This window comes from Amblyraja radiata, chromosome 7 (genome assembly GCF_010909765.2).
Source record: "Amblyraja radiata isolate CabotCenter1 chromosome 7, sAmbRad1.1.pri, whole genome shotgun sequence".
Classification (NCBI taxonomy): domain Eukaryota; kingdom Metazoa; phylum Chordata; class Chondrichthyes; order Rajiformes; family Rajidae; genus Amblyraja; species Amblyraja radiata.
The window spans coordinates 37599229-37612910 of record NC_045962.1 but is presented as its reverse complement, the minus strand read 5'-3'; the positions used below and the strand labels follow the sequence as shown (position 1 = coordinate 37612910).

At 44.5% G+C, this 13682-nt stretch overlaps 1 protein-coding gene across 1 annotated transcript in view; it reads left to right on the top strand.

Moving 5' to 3' along the window:
- cps1 (carbamoyl-phosphate synthase 1) overlaps positions 1-13682 on the top strand; it is a 164164-nt gene that overhangs the window by 77352 nt on the left and 73130 nt on the right. Inside the window, exons 14-15 of the mRNA XM_033024205.1 lie at positions 5301-5490; positions 10387-10544. Coding sequence (XP_032880096.1) covers positions 5301-5490; positions 10387-10544 — 348 coding nt within the window. The remainder of the gene's footprint in view (positions 1-5300; positions 5491-10386; positions 10545-13682) is intronic.

Genomic DNA, 13682 nt, shown 5'->3' with positions numbered 1-13682 from the left:
CTCGTATAATAGTTATAGTAGTTTAAAAATCAATCTCTAAACCCGCGACCACCAGCAACCGCAGGGTCTCATAAAGCAAATAACTGAAGGTAGGCTGTATATTTTTACATTAAAAAGGGCTTCTAAAGATCCCTTTATACAAAGTTTAATATTGCGAGTAGCTCATTTTGGGCCCATTATATCCCGCAGTATTTTTCTCGGCATTTGGGGCACAAATCTACCGCAATGTGAACGTTCTAAACCAGCGCGTTCACAGGAACCCACTGGAAAGCTGATTTAAATGGGCATTTATTTACAGCAATTGAACACTAAATTCCTTCCATTTGGTCTATAAATTAATGTAAATGAGATTTAAAAATCATGTTTTATTGTGAATTATTTGTGAATATTATTTGGACATTTAGGCTATTTAAAAATGTTAATCATTGATTAAGAAATGGATAGATGTTTAGATCTAGTAATTGAAGTCTGAAATTAGCTACAATTAGGTAACTAACTAATTATATGCTTTAATCTCAGGTCATCCAAGTAAGATTATTTTATATTTGTTTCAGAATGCTTCAATCTATGATAACTGAAATTTTCATTCAGTTCTCTTAATTTTTAAGAAAGTTATGGGCTTTTGACTTCACGATCACAGCTTTTTTATTATGTCCATAGAAAATCAATAGGGAACAAGATGCTAATTTCCCAGTATGAAAATGGCCATAACTTTTTAAATACTTGAGATATGAAAGTGAATTAGGTGTCAAATTAAACTTATTTTTATGCTTTATCTGATGGGATAAATTGCAGACTTGATTTTTAAAATCTCAAAATTTTGTAACATTGCTACTGGGTGGAAGTGCAGGTTGAGATTCCCAAAACTTTGAAGTGTGATATAGAATATAGAACCATATAGCACATAAAGTTTGTGTCGAACATGATGCCAAGACCATCTCATCCACCATCACATATCAATATCCCTCCATTTCCTGCACACCCATTTGCCTGTCCAAAAACTGATCTAATCTACCTGTGCATGATCCATTTCCCCCTATTCCGTACACTTCCACATGCCTGTCTAAAACCTTTCCCTCGTCCCTTATTTACTCACTATGTTGTGAAATATTTCAACTGAGGATGACATTGCTCCACATGCAGAGATCTCCTATGGCCCCATCAACGTTTTAGATTGCTGACATAAGAAGTGGGGTTAGGAACCACATGAGGCCTGTGTAAAGCCAGTGGCTGAGGTAGTTGGCCCTTTGACTATTATTACTGCCTCAACTGTTTTATTCCTGAGGACCAAGCAGTGTCCCTGGCAGTGAGCAAGAGGTATACCGTGGGCAGGATATTTTTGCCAGTGGACCCTTGGAATGACCCTTGGACCTATGCAGCAGGCTGCACTATCCAATGTCTGGCCTTGTGCTGCAGATGTTTGTCACCTATGAGCACCATCTGAGTGAGGTGAAGTTGGGGATCACCTCAATCCCACTCTATGCAAGTGCAGCCTCCATCAACTTTGCTCCTTTTACACCAGCTGTTAATGCAAGGAGGAGTGCATGCTTCGACTCCAAGCATGGATTCCTTCATGTCTGAGCGGCCGTACCTTCTCCCTGGTCACCCTCGTAGAGGTGTGATTGCAAAGTTTGGGTCTTTCACTGTGATTCTACCAGAGCGCAGAGGCAACAAATATTGATTGCCCTGAAGAGAATTCCCCAGATTCTGGCCCTGTGGCCGGCTGCAGGGTAGAATTATTCACATCTACCTCGGTACCTGGTTCTGGCTAGATTTCAAGAGCAGAAAATAGTGGGGTAACCTAATGACCCAGTGACTACACAGAGGAGACTGAGGACTCTGTGTGGGGGATGATTTATAATTCACACCAGGACAGTTAGACCAGAAGCAGAGCGTGATTCCCACCAACTCTCCTCTGGCCCCCATGCGGGGGCACCTGGGGTTGCAGCAGTGAAGTCTAGCTGGCCATCGGCCTATGATTGAAACTGGCGCTGTTCACGTGTTTCCTTATTTCTGTGCTGCCCTCACAGAGATAGGGAGCTGCACAAATGTGGCTTTGAATCAGTGGCTCTGAATCAGTGGCTCAAGGGTCCCCACAGGGTATCACTGATGGGATTTAAAGTATTCTTTGATGTGAATGTGAACAGAGCCAGCCTCAACATCAGCAGCAGAGCGTCTTTGCACAGATTTCACCATCACATGGCCCTCGTGGGTGAGAGATACATATAACTACATCCAGGAACTGCATATGTATGAGCTTCCCGCAGCGAGACGGCATAATGACACAGCTGGAGAGCTGCTACCTCATATGCCAGAGACCCAGATTCGATCCAGACCTTGGGTGCCATCAGTGTTGACTTTGCATGTTCTGCCTGTGACCGTGTGGGTTTCCTGCCTTGTTTTCCATCCCTGCAGGTTTCTAGGTTAAATGGCCTATGTAAAATTTCCCCTTATTTAGGGAATGTTCAATGCGATAACATAGAATAAATGTGAACAGGTGATCGATGGGCTTGGTAGATCAAAGGACCTATAATTCTATGCTATATCTCTGAACTAAACTAAACATTCCAGGAGATAAAGGCTCCTGCCTCTAGGAGTCAGGAGGGGAGGTCTATGTGAGTTGCCTCCTTTCGATTTCCAGCAGGATGCCTTCACTTGGGCATCTGGAAAGAAGACTCAAATCAATCATATGTATCTTGCATTTCCAGCGTCTTGGTGGCTCAGTGCAGCCGGTGCCATGCTTGGATTATTACTTGTTCATCCTGTTATGCACGTAAATAAAGTCTGCGTACTGAATGTTTGTGTGGGTGATGATTTATAATTCTCACCAGAACAGTTGTAGAGAATGTAATTTAATGAATGTCTGTCTGTTGGCCAACGAGCAATACCAGGATTAGTTCTGTCAACTCTGGGCTGAGTGCAGAGGTAGCAGGACGACATTCCCTCCTTGAGGCAATGGAGGCTTGTGACCAGGGCTTCTGTTTCTTCCGTCAGGCATACACAAAGGGCTTGACCAAGAGGTGGGAGACTGAGATCAGGTATCTCGAGAAGGAGATGCTTGTCCTGAAGTCCTATCTGGATTATGCCATTGAGGATGTGCCTTTATGGCAGGCATAGAAAGAGAAGAATGGCGTACTAAGGGACAGCAGCACAAGGGGTCCCCAGGCAGGTAGATGCACTGCATCTCTGTGGTGATAGTTCCTCAGTTGAATGCGGAGGGAATAAGCAATTGAGGGCACCATTCTCTCTGAGTCCATCCAGCAAGAATTCAGCAAGATGGTGTGTGTTGGCGTTGCATTTATTCTGCCATCACAACACACAGCCCCCAGAAATAAAGATCAGCTGACCCCCTCTACTGGAGTTGCCTCTCTTTTACTGTCTTTTCAGATTCTGGGGTGTGTCGCTTCCAGTCAGAGTGCTCCCCCATAGGCAGAGAAGGGAACTTTGACTACCCAGGTGGCCAGATGAAGGGCTAGGTTGGATGGGGGAAGAGTGAGCTGCGTGTCTCATGAATTTGTGGCTGAGATTTCTCGCAGTCCTGTCACAATGGACGTAGAGTGGGCCTTGTTTGTGGGGCCATTTTGAGTAAAGAAGTCCGCTCCACCAAAATTGCTCATCGAATAACTTCCTTGGGAGCCAGTCACACAGCTGTCTGACAGAAATGTGCTGCACTATTCCACGCCTCGTGAAGGTGTTTTCTTATGGGCTGTTTGTGCACATTCTTCATTTCCTCATATTCATCTATGATCTGGACATGCTGCAGCTGTCATTGAGGCACAGAGGGAGCGCCCTAGTAGAGGTCTCTGCATGCAGCATCCTCCCCAGACACGCTGCGGACCTGGAATGGAGTATTGTCCAGAACAGGTTTTTAAATTGATTCATAGAAACATAGAAATTAGTTGCAGGTGTAGGCCATTTGGTCCTTCGAGCCAGCACCGACATTCAATATGGTCATGGCTGATCATCCAAAATAATTACCCCGTTTTGGCTTTTTCCCCATATCCCTTGATTTCCTTAGCCCTAAGAGCTAAATCTAACTCTCTTGGGTTAGAGCTAAGAGCTAAATCTAACTCTCTAACCTTCTGTGGCAGAGAATTCCACAGATTCACAACTCTATGGGTGAAAAAGGTTTTCCTCATCTCAGTCTTAAATGGCCTATCCCCTATTCTTAAACTGTGACCCCTAGTTCTGGACCCACCCAACACCGGGAGCATTTTTCCTGCATCCACCCTGTCCAATCCTCTAAAAAAAATTATATTTCTATAAGATACCCTCTCATCCTTCTAAATTCCAGTGAATACAAGCCCAGTCGACCCATTCTTTCATCATACGTCAGTCCCGCTGTCGCGGGAATTAACCTGGTGAACCTACGCTGCACTCCCTCAATAACAATAATGTCCTTCCTCAAATTAGGAGACCAAAATTGCACGCAATACTCCAGGTGTGGCCTCACCAGGGCCCTGTACAACTGCAGTAGGACATCCTTTCTCCTAAACTCAAATCTTCTCGCAATGAAGGCCAACATGCCATTGGTTTTCTTCACTGCCTGCTGTACCTGCTTGCCAGACTGCCTGCCATTGCTGCAGCCTGAAATAGTCTTGTTCCGTGAGAACCAACAGAGTGTGAGAGGTTTTTGGTTATTTGAAGGACCTGCTCCTCAAGTTCTGGTTGCAGTTTTGCTCCCATTCTTCTGATCTTTGGGCACCCAGTGTAGTGAAAGAATGGGGTTGGTTGTGGTGTGGTCGACTGTGTCAAAGGACCTCCTCGTTAGTCTGGTCCTGTGCCATCCAAGCTGACTGCTTGCCCCTCTTCTAAGGATATATCCATATCTCTGTGCGATTGGAGAGGCAGTGTGCAGAGTCTGTTAACTGTCAGACTGGTGGCGGTGGCTGGTGGATGCTGGAGAGGCCAGTATCCTGGACACTATGGTAATGTTTATAAATATTTAACTGAAAATTATGTCAATATTACAAATATGTAAATGTATGTATTTTTTTTAATATATTAAAGACACAGAATTGAACTCCCTCTCCACTGTCCCTTCACACACCCCCAGAGCAGGAATGGCATTCATCCCAACCCGAAACATAACTTATCTATGTTTTCCAGAGATGCCTCTTGACCGCTGAGTTACTCCAGCACTCTGTGTCTTTTTTTTATGTAAACCAGCAGCTGCAGTTCCTTGTTTCTGATGGTGTATGTGTGTACTCTTCCTTTTCATTGTAGGATTGAACAAGGAAGCTCTTGGTTGGTTTCCTTTCCACTGTTGCACTGTTCTAACCTTTGCCTGTCTTTTCCAGGAAGAAAATATAAAAACGGTATTAATGAACCCAAACATTGCATCGGTGCAGACAAACGAGGAGGGAACAAAACAAGCAGACACGGTTTATTTCTTACCGGTCACGCCAGAGTTTGTTACTGATATTATTAAAACAGAGAAGCCTGATGGAATACTGCTGTCCATGGGAGGGCAGACTGCTCTGAACTGCGGTGAGTTGTTTGTAGGGAATAGCACCATTCTCTTTTAAGTTTGTCTAGTTTCTGTATTCAATCACATTTCCCTGTCCCTTCCTTGTGCTTCACTGATCCATGGCTTCTGGAGTCTGGTTCAGTGACTGCTCCACTTGTGTGCATGTTAGACTGTGGAGTTTTGGTAGAATGTTTGACACTAGGACAGATACATGGATAGGAAAGGTTTAGAGAGAGAGATATACATAGGCCAAAAGCAAGCAAGTGAGACTAGCATTTTGGTCACTATGCGCTAGTTGCACCAAATGGCCTGTTTCCGTGTTGTACGGCACTGTGACTTGGGCTTCAATTTCCTTTCAACCAGTGTTCACAGACACTCGTATTTCTTACTGAAATCATTGACTAACGAGCTGGAGAAGGAGGAATCCAACCAGGACATCCCTCTTCTTGACCAGGCTCAAATCTGTAGGAACCGATGTCTTGCTGAATAATAGAGTAATAATAATAATAATAATAACAGCAGCAGCAAACATGTACTTGAGGCTGGATAGACATGGATTGTTTTCTACGGAATGTTGGAGGTTGAGGGGAGGTTGAATAGAAGTATGTAAGATGATGAGAGGCATAGATAGGATATATAGTCGGAACTTTCACCCCAAGGTGTAATGTCCAACACTAGATGACATAGCTATAAGGTGAGGGAGGGAAAGTGTAATGGCGAAGTGCAGGGCAAGCTTTTTACACAGAGAGTGGTGGGGACCTGGAACACATTGCGGAGGGTGGTGGTGGAGGCAGATTCCTGATAATGGTGTTTAGAGGCTTTTGGGTAGGCACATGGAAGAGCAGGTAATAGAGGGATACGGATCATGTACAGGCCGATGAGATTAGGTTAACTTGGCATCATGTTAGACACATTGTAGGCCAAAGGGCCTGTTCCTGTGCTTTACTGACTGATGTTCTAAATATACGTAGGGGAGAATGAGTCAACCGTGGCTGACAAAGATAGACAAAGACAGCATTAAAGCAAAAGAGAAGGCATATAATATGGCAAAGATTATTGGGAAGCTTTTTAAAAATCAAGGCAACTAAAAAAGCATTAAGGAGAGAGCAACAAACAGTCCTGGAGTCTTTCCTCCACCTCCTCTGAACAGCTCTGTGCAGTCCTCGCCATTAAGGATGACTTCTTCAGTTACTGCCTTAATGCAGGAGAAGCAGCACTGCCAAGTGGTCTGATTTCCCAAACTGAGGGCGAGGGATGGAGCGATAGGCATCGCTGATGGCGGTATAGAGTGGTGAAGGATATATGATTCTCTGGTGGTGGTAGTTAGGGAGTGATTTCTTCAAGCTGGCTTTGTTGAAGTCCCCGGCCATGATGGGAAAAGCATTGGTGTATGTTCTCTGATGTTGGTTGACCACGGTGTGCTGCTCCTCAGGTGCCAGATCAACACATGCCTGGGGTGGGATGTAAACTGTGGTCATGATGATGGAGGTGAATTACCTCGGGAAGTAGTCAAGGCTGTATTTCACCACCATGTGTTTCAGGTGTGGACACACAAGTTGGACAGGATTGCCATGTCTGAGCACCTCAAAGATTTTCCCTTGAGGCAGATGCCACCGCCTCTCCCTTTTCCCGATGTCTCCATTCTGTCCATGCGATGGATGGAGAAACCTTTGGTCTGGAGGGCTGAGTCTGGGGAGCTGGGGTTGAGCCATGTCAATATGAAATAGAGCTCACAGCATTCCCTCATCTCCCTTTGATAAAGCAGCCTTTTCTTTAAGTCCTCCACTATATTCTCCAGGGCAGGGGTGGAAATCCAGTGGGGACACGTCCTTCCCCTGTTTTGAGAGGTGGGGGACGATCCCCCCCATTTTTTGTAATCCGGATTTTAAAACTCGGTGAAATCTCCGCTTTCCGCGAGACAGTGGAGGTGGGGCTGATGATCGAGGGCGCCGATTGGACAAGAGAGACGTCGGTCAACAGGCATCGGGGGGGGGGGGGACCATGATGATTCAGATTGGAGGAGGGAGGTGTTGGTCGGAGGCGGAAGTAGGGGGGTGGAGCAACAATCAGAGCGGAGCTTGAATTGGCCCATTCGTGGAGCTTTTCACCACCCGGATCTTCCATCACTCCGCGGTCAAGTTACTGCGGCGAGGCGATCGATGCTCCCGATGTTGAAGTCCCCGCCGGGGGATGGAAGGCCCGTGAACGGGCCGATTCAAGCCCCACGATTCGGGGCGAATGAACCTGCTGTAGCTGGAGTTCAGTCGTTCACCAACTAGGTCAGCTCCCGATTGTTACCGTCCACAGCAAAGATACTAGACAGGGCCCACGGCTGAAGCCTCGCATGTGTATGCATGCACACGCGTGCGTGTGTGTGCATGTGCGCGCGACCGCCAAGAAATTGTGTCCTCTCCATGTTTTGTCAGCGATTTCCATGCCTGCTCCAGGGACTGGACATTGGCCAGTAGAATGGTAGGGAATGGAGTTCATTGTTCCCTGTGCTTCAGTCTCACTTGCAAGCCTGCTCATTGGCCATGTTTATAGACACAGTGGAGGCCTCCCCGTTGTTTCCTCGCACAGTATTAACTGTAGCAGCGATCTTCCACGATTGTCTTCCTATGAGGTGTTTCCCTTTCACCCTGCAGCTCCATTACTGTCGTCACATTGTAATAGCACTAATCCATTTAAATGGACTAGCAGCCTGTCAGTTACAGCTCTGATTTGTGCAGTTTATCCAAGTAGGTTAAAAACAGCTACATTTGATTCATTGCTGTCGGGACACATGCAAAATGTCACCACAGAATGGCACCATTTTGGGGGGAAAAAATTATTACTGGCTCGTTAGCCTGACTTCAATGGTTGGTAAGATTTTAGAGTCCATTATTAAGAATGAGATTTCGGTGTAGTTGATAAAACAGGCCAAATTCAGGATGGTTCTTCTAAGGGGAGATCTTGCTTGACAAATCTGTTGGCATTTTTTGAGAAAGTCAAAGATCCATCTTTCCCCTCTCAATCCCATTCTCCCGCTTTCTCCCTGTGACCTTCAACATCCTTACTAATCAATCTTCGCTTCAAAAATACCCAAAGACCTCCACAGTGGCCTCCACAGCCGTCTGTGGCAATGAGTTCCTCAGATTCACCACACGAAAGATGGTGGGTGTATGGAACAAGCTGTGGGAGCAGGTAGTTTGGGAAGGTACTGTTGCAAGGTTTAAGAAGTATTTAGACAAGTGCATGGATAGGACTGGTTTAGAGGGATATGGGCCATATGCAGGCAGGTGGGACTAGTGTAGATGGGACATGTTGGTCGTTGTAGGCAAGTTGGCCGAAGGGCCTGTTTCCATGCTGTATGACTATGACTCATCAGCAAATTTACTAACAATGTTAATTGTATTGTTATCCAAATTAATAATGTGGATATTAAATAGAAGTGGACCTAGTGGCGTGGCACTCCACTGGTCACAGGCCTCTAAAGAGAAAAACAGCTCTCCACAACTACCCTTTGATTCCTTCCTCGAAGCCAATTTTGAATCCAGTTGTTAAGCTTACTTTGGATTCCATGTAATCTATCCTTTTAGACTAGAAAGGTGATGGGAGACTGTCCAAAACATTCAGGTCCATGGGATCCAGGGGAAATTGGCATATTGGAAACAGAAGGTGGAGGATTGTTTCAATGATTAGATTCCTGTTATAAATGGTGTCACTTTGAGATCAGGGTAAGGACCTTTGCTCATTATAATAAACAAATGATGTTGATGTAGGAGGCATGATAGGTAAGTTTGCAGGTGGCACATAAATTGACAAAGTCATGGATAGTGTAGTGAGCAGTCTTAGGCTACAGGGTGATATTCATATATTGGTGATATGGGCTGAGAAATGGCAGGTGGAGTTCAATCCAGCTAAATGTGAGGTGGTGCATTTAGTAGTGCAAATGAGACTAAGGCATGTACCATAAATCATAGGGTCTTAGCAAGCATGGATGTCCTAGTCATTGAATGTGAATTGCAAGGATATAATGTGGTTCTAAATGCATATGGAATATTGGTCTTCATTAGATAGACATGAAATGCTGGAGTAACTCAGTGGGACAGGCAGCATTTCTGGAGAGAAGGAATGGGTGACGTTTTGGGTTGAGACCCTTCAGTCTGAAGAAACGTCACCCATTTCCTCTCTCCTGAAACGTTGCCTGTCCCACTGAGTTACTCCAGCATGTTGTGTCTACCTTTGATTTAAACCAGCACCTGCAGTTATTTCCTACTCATTGGCCTTTATTAGTTGGGACAATTAATATAAAAGTAGGAAGGTTACCCTCCGACTTTAGAACATTTTGGTTTGGCCTCAACTAAAGTACAGCTTGCAGTTCTGGGTACACATCATGAGAAGGATGTAATGTCAGAGCGAGGGTGCTGAAGAGAATCTCCTGGATATTTGGGTTGCAGCAGTTCAGCAGTGAGGAGAGACTAGTGAAGATAGGCTGGGTAAACTGCAATTAACATTTCGCTATATCAAAGGCAGAAAAAATAAAAGACATAGCTTTAGGATAAGGTGGAAGAAATTCAGGAAATATGAGGAGGACCATTTTTACCCAGAGAGTGATAAGTACTTGGAATGCATTACCAGTGACGGTGGTGGAAGATGGATGACCAACAGCATTTAACACAAGATGAGTATTTAAATTGCTTAATTATAGAAGGCCAAGTGTTAGGATATGGGATTGGTGTGTATGGAAGCCTGCTGGTAGGCATGAATGTGGTGGGCTGAATGGCCTGTTTCCATGTGGTCAACTGATGTTATGCTGCATCACTGTTATTTCATTGTCTTTATGGAATGATAGCTGGGATGATTCCAAGTAGTTGGTGTGGATGGAGGTGATTCTGAGATAAATGTTTAATGTGATTTGTTTTCCTTTGCGACAGGTGTTGAGCTTTACAGGCAAGGGGTGCTGGAAAAGTATGGCGTAAAAGTGCTGGGAACCCCCATCACCTCTGTCATAGCCACCGAGGACAGGCAGCTGTTTGCAGACAAGCTGCTGGAAATCAATGAGAAAATAGCGCCAAGCTTTGCAGTTGAGACGGTGAGATGCTGATAGAAATCATTATCTACCTCCTCTGTCATATTCTTGCTCCATGAATTCTTTGCTAATTTTGTCCCCTATTAAACTGTTTATCACCTGGCAAAGCTCTCTGATCTGCTTTAATTTGCCCAGGCATATTGTTTTCTCTTCCCCCTTCTACATCCTCCCAGGCAGGTCAGAGTGGGTGAGTTGTGATATATAGAGCCTCTTGGTGTGAGACTGTGACAATAAGCTCCCGAGAAGGTTTCTGTGATAAATATCCTGCGCGGACTGAACTACTAAGGCACAGAGAAGACGCAGCATCTTTTAGTCAAGGTTTCAGCAAGGCATTTGGCATGGTAGGCTGCTCTGGAAGGTTAAATTGCATGGGATCCAAGGTGAGCTAGTTGACTGGATAGAAAATTGATTTCATGGCAGGAAGCAGAGGGTGTTGCATTTTGAGAGGTCAAACAAGGCAGGACCTACACAGTGAATAGCGGGGCTCTGGGGAGTGTTGTAGAGCAGATGGATCTAGGAGTGCAGGTACATAATTCTTTGAAAGTGGCATCATAAATAGATAAGGTGGTCAAGAAGGCTTTCGGCACATTGGCCTTAAATATTGAGTCTAGAAGTAGGGAGGTCATGTAACAGTTGTACAAGTTATTAGTGAGGCCACATTTAGAGTATTTTGGTCACCCTGTTATAGGAAAGATATTAAGCTGGAAAGTGTGCAGAAAAGATTTACAAAGATGTTGCCAGGACTCTGGGCCGTGAACTATAGGGAGAGGTTGAGCAGTCTAGGCCTTGTTTTAATTGGAGCGCAGGAGGATGAGAGTTGATTTTATGGAGGTGTACAAGATCATGAGGGGAGTAGATAGAGTAAATGCACAGTCTTTTACTCAGAGTAGGTGAATCGAGAAGCAGACAACATGGGTTGAAGGTGAGGGGTGAGAGATTTAATAGGAACATGAGGGGCAACCTTTTTTACACAAAGGATGGTAGGTATATGGAACATGCTACCAGAAGTGGTAGTTGAAGCAAATACTATCACAACATTTAAGAAACACATAGGATAGGAGAGATTTAGAGGGATATGGGCAAAACACAGGCAGATGGGTCTAGTGTAGATGCGGCATAGTTGACATGCGCAAGTTAGGCCGAAGGGCCTGTTTTGATGTTGTATGACTATGACTTTATTCCAAAGACAAAGAAACATACTAAGGGAAGAATGAGGTGACAGTGATTGCCAAAGGAAGTCAAAGACAGCATAAAGGCAACAGGGAAGGTATATAATATGGCAAAGATTAGCGAAAAACTAGAGGATTAGGAAGTGTATTAAAACCAACAGAAGGCAACTAAAAAAGTAATAAATGGAGAAAAGATGAAATATAAAGAGAAGTTAGCCAATAATATAAAAGAGGATACCAAAAGTTTATTCAGATAAATGAAGAGTGAAAGAGAGGCAAGAGTGGACATTGGGCCATTAGAAAATGATGCTGGAGATGTGGTGTATTTTGCGCCATTTTTCACAGTGGAAATCACCAGCAATGTGTCAGAAATTCAAGACAGTCCGTGGCAGAATTGAGTGCAGTGTTATTACTGAGTAAAAGATGCTTTAGAAGCTGAAATGTCTGAAGGATAAGTCACCTGGACCAGATAGACTACACCCCAGGGTTCTGCAAGAGGTTACTGTTGAGATTGTGGAGGCATTACTAGTGATCTTTCAAGAATCACTTGAGTCAGGAATGGTTTCAGAGGACTGTAAAATTGCAAATGTAATTCCACTGTTTAAGAAGGGAGTGAGGCAACAGAAAATAAATTATAGGCGATTAGTCCGACTACTGTGGTTGGTAAAATTTTAGAGTCCATTATTAAGGATGAGGTTTCAAGGTACTTGGAAGCACATGACAAAATAAGCCAAAGTCAGCATGGTTTTGTTAAGGGGAGATCTTGCATGACAAAACAGCTGGAGCTTTTTGAGGAGGTAACAAGAAGGATAGATAAAAGAGAATCAGTGGATGTTATTTACTTGGATTTTTAGGTCCATAGATTGATCAGGTGCCCCACGAGAGGCTGATAGACAAGATAGGAGCCCATGGTATTGGAGGCAAGTAGTAGCATGGATAGAAGATTGGCTGACTGGCAGAAGGCAAAGTGTGGGAATAAAGGAGGCCTTTTCTGGTTGGCTGCAGGTGACTAGTGATGTTCCACAGGGGTCGATGTTGGGTCCGTTACTTTTCACGTTATACAGTATGTTAATGATCTGGATAATGGAAATGACGGCCTTGTGATTGATAGTTTCTTGATTAGTAAGGGCATCAAAGGTTACAGGGAGAAGGTGGAAGAATGGGGTTGAGAGGGGTAAATAGATCAGCCATGATTGAATGACAGAGTAGACACAGTGGGCTGAATGGCCTAAGTTTGCTCGTATGTCTTATGGTCTTAAGGAGTTCCTGGTTGCTAGTCATTCTAATTCCCTTTTCCTTTCCCATACTGACGTTAGCTTCCACTAGGCCACGTGCAAACTGGAAGACAACACCTGATATTACGCGTGGGTAGTTTACAACCCAACGATATGAACATTGAATCCTGGAATCTTCAAGTAACACCCCCACTATAACCCTACTGTGCACACATTCCTCCTACCAACCCCCATTACTCCTGTATCCAGGCTATTTTCCCTTCCTCTGTACACTCCTCTCCAATCCCTAGTCCCAAATTTTCCTTTTATTCCCCTTCTTTCCCCTCCTCCATGTCCCCTTCCACCCATATCCCTCTCTCCAGCTTAACATTTCACTCCACCTCTTTAATCAAACAACCTATTGTCTCCTTTTCATGTCTCACCTTGGTCACTTACACTACCCGCCTACCAATCACCATCCCACTCACTTGTATCTATCTGCATGTTACTTGCCAGGTTATGCCTTCCACCTCTTTTCCAGCTTTCTCTCCCCTGAAATCTGAAGAGAAGGTTCCTGAGCCAAAACATTGTCTATTCATTCCCACCAGTGTTGCTTGACCTGCTTACGTTCCCTAGTATTCAATTTTTTGTTCAAGATTCCAGCATCTGCAGTTTCTTGTGTCTCCAAATCATTCTGTGTGATTCTTTAAGACACTGCGTACAATAACTGCTCTGTTTGCCGTTCTGATGGCTGCTGT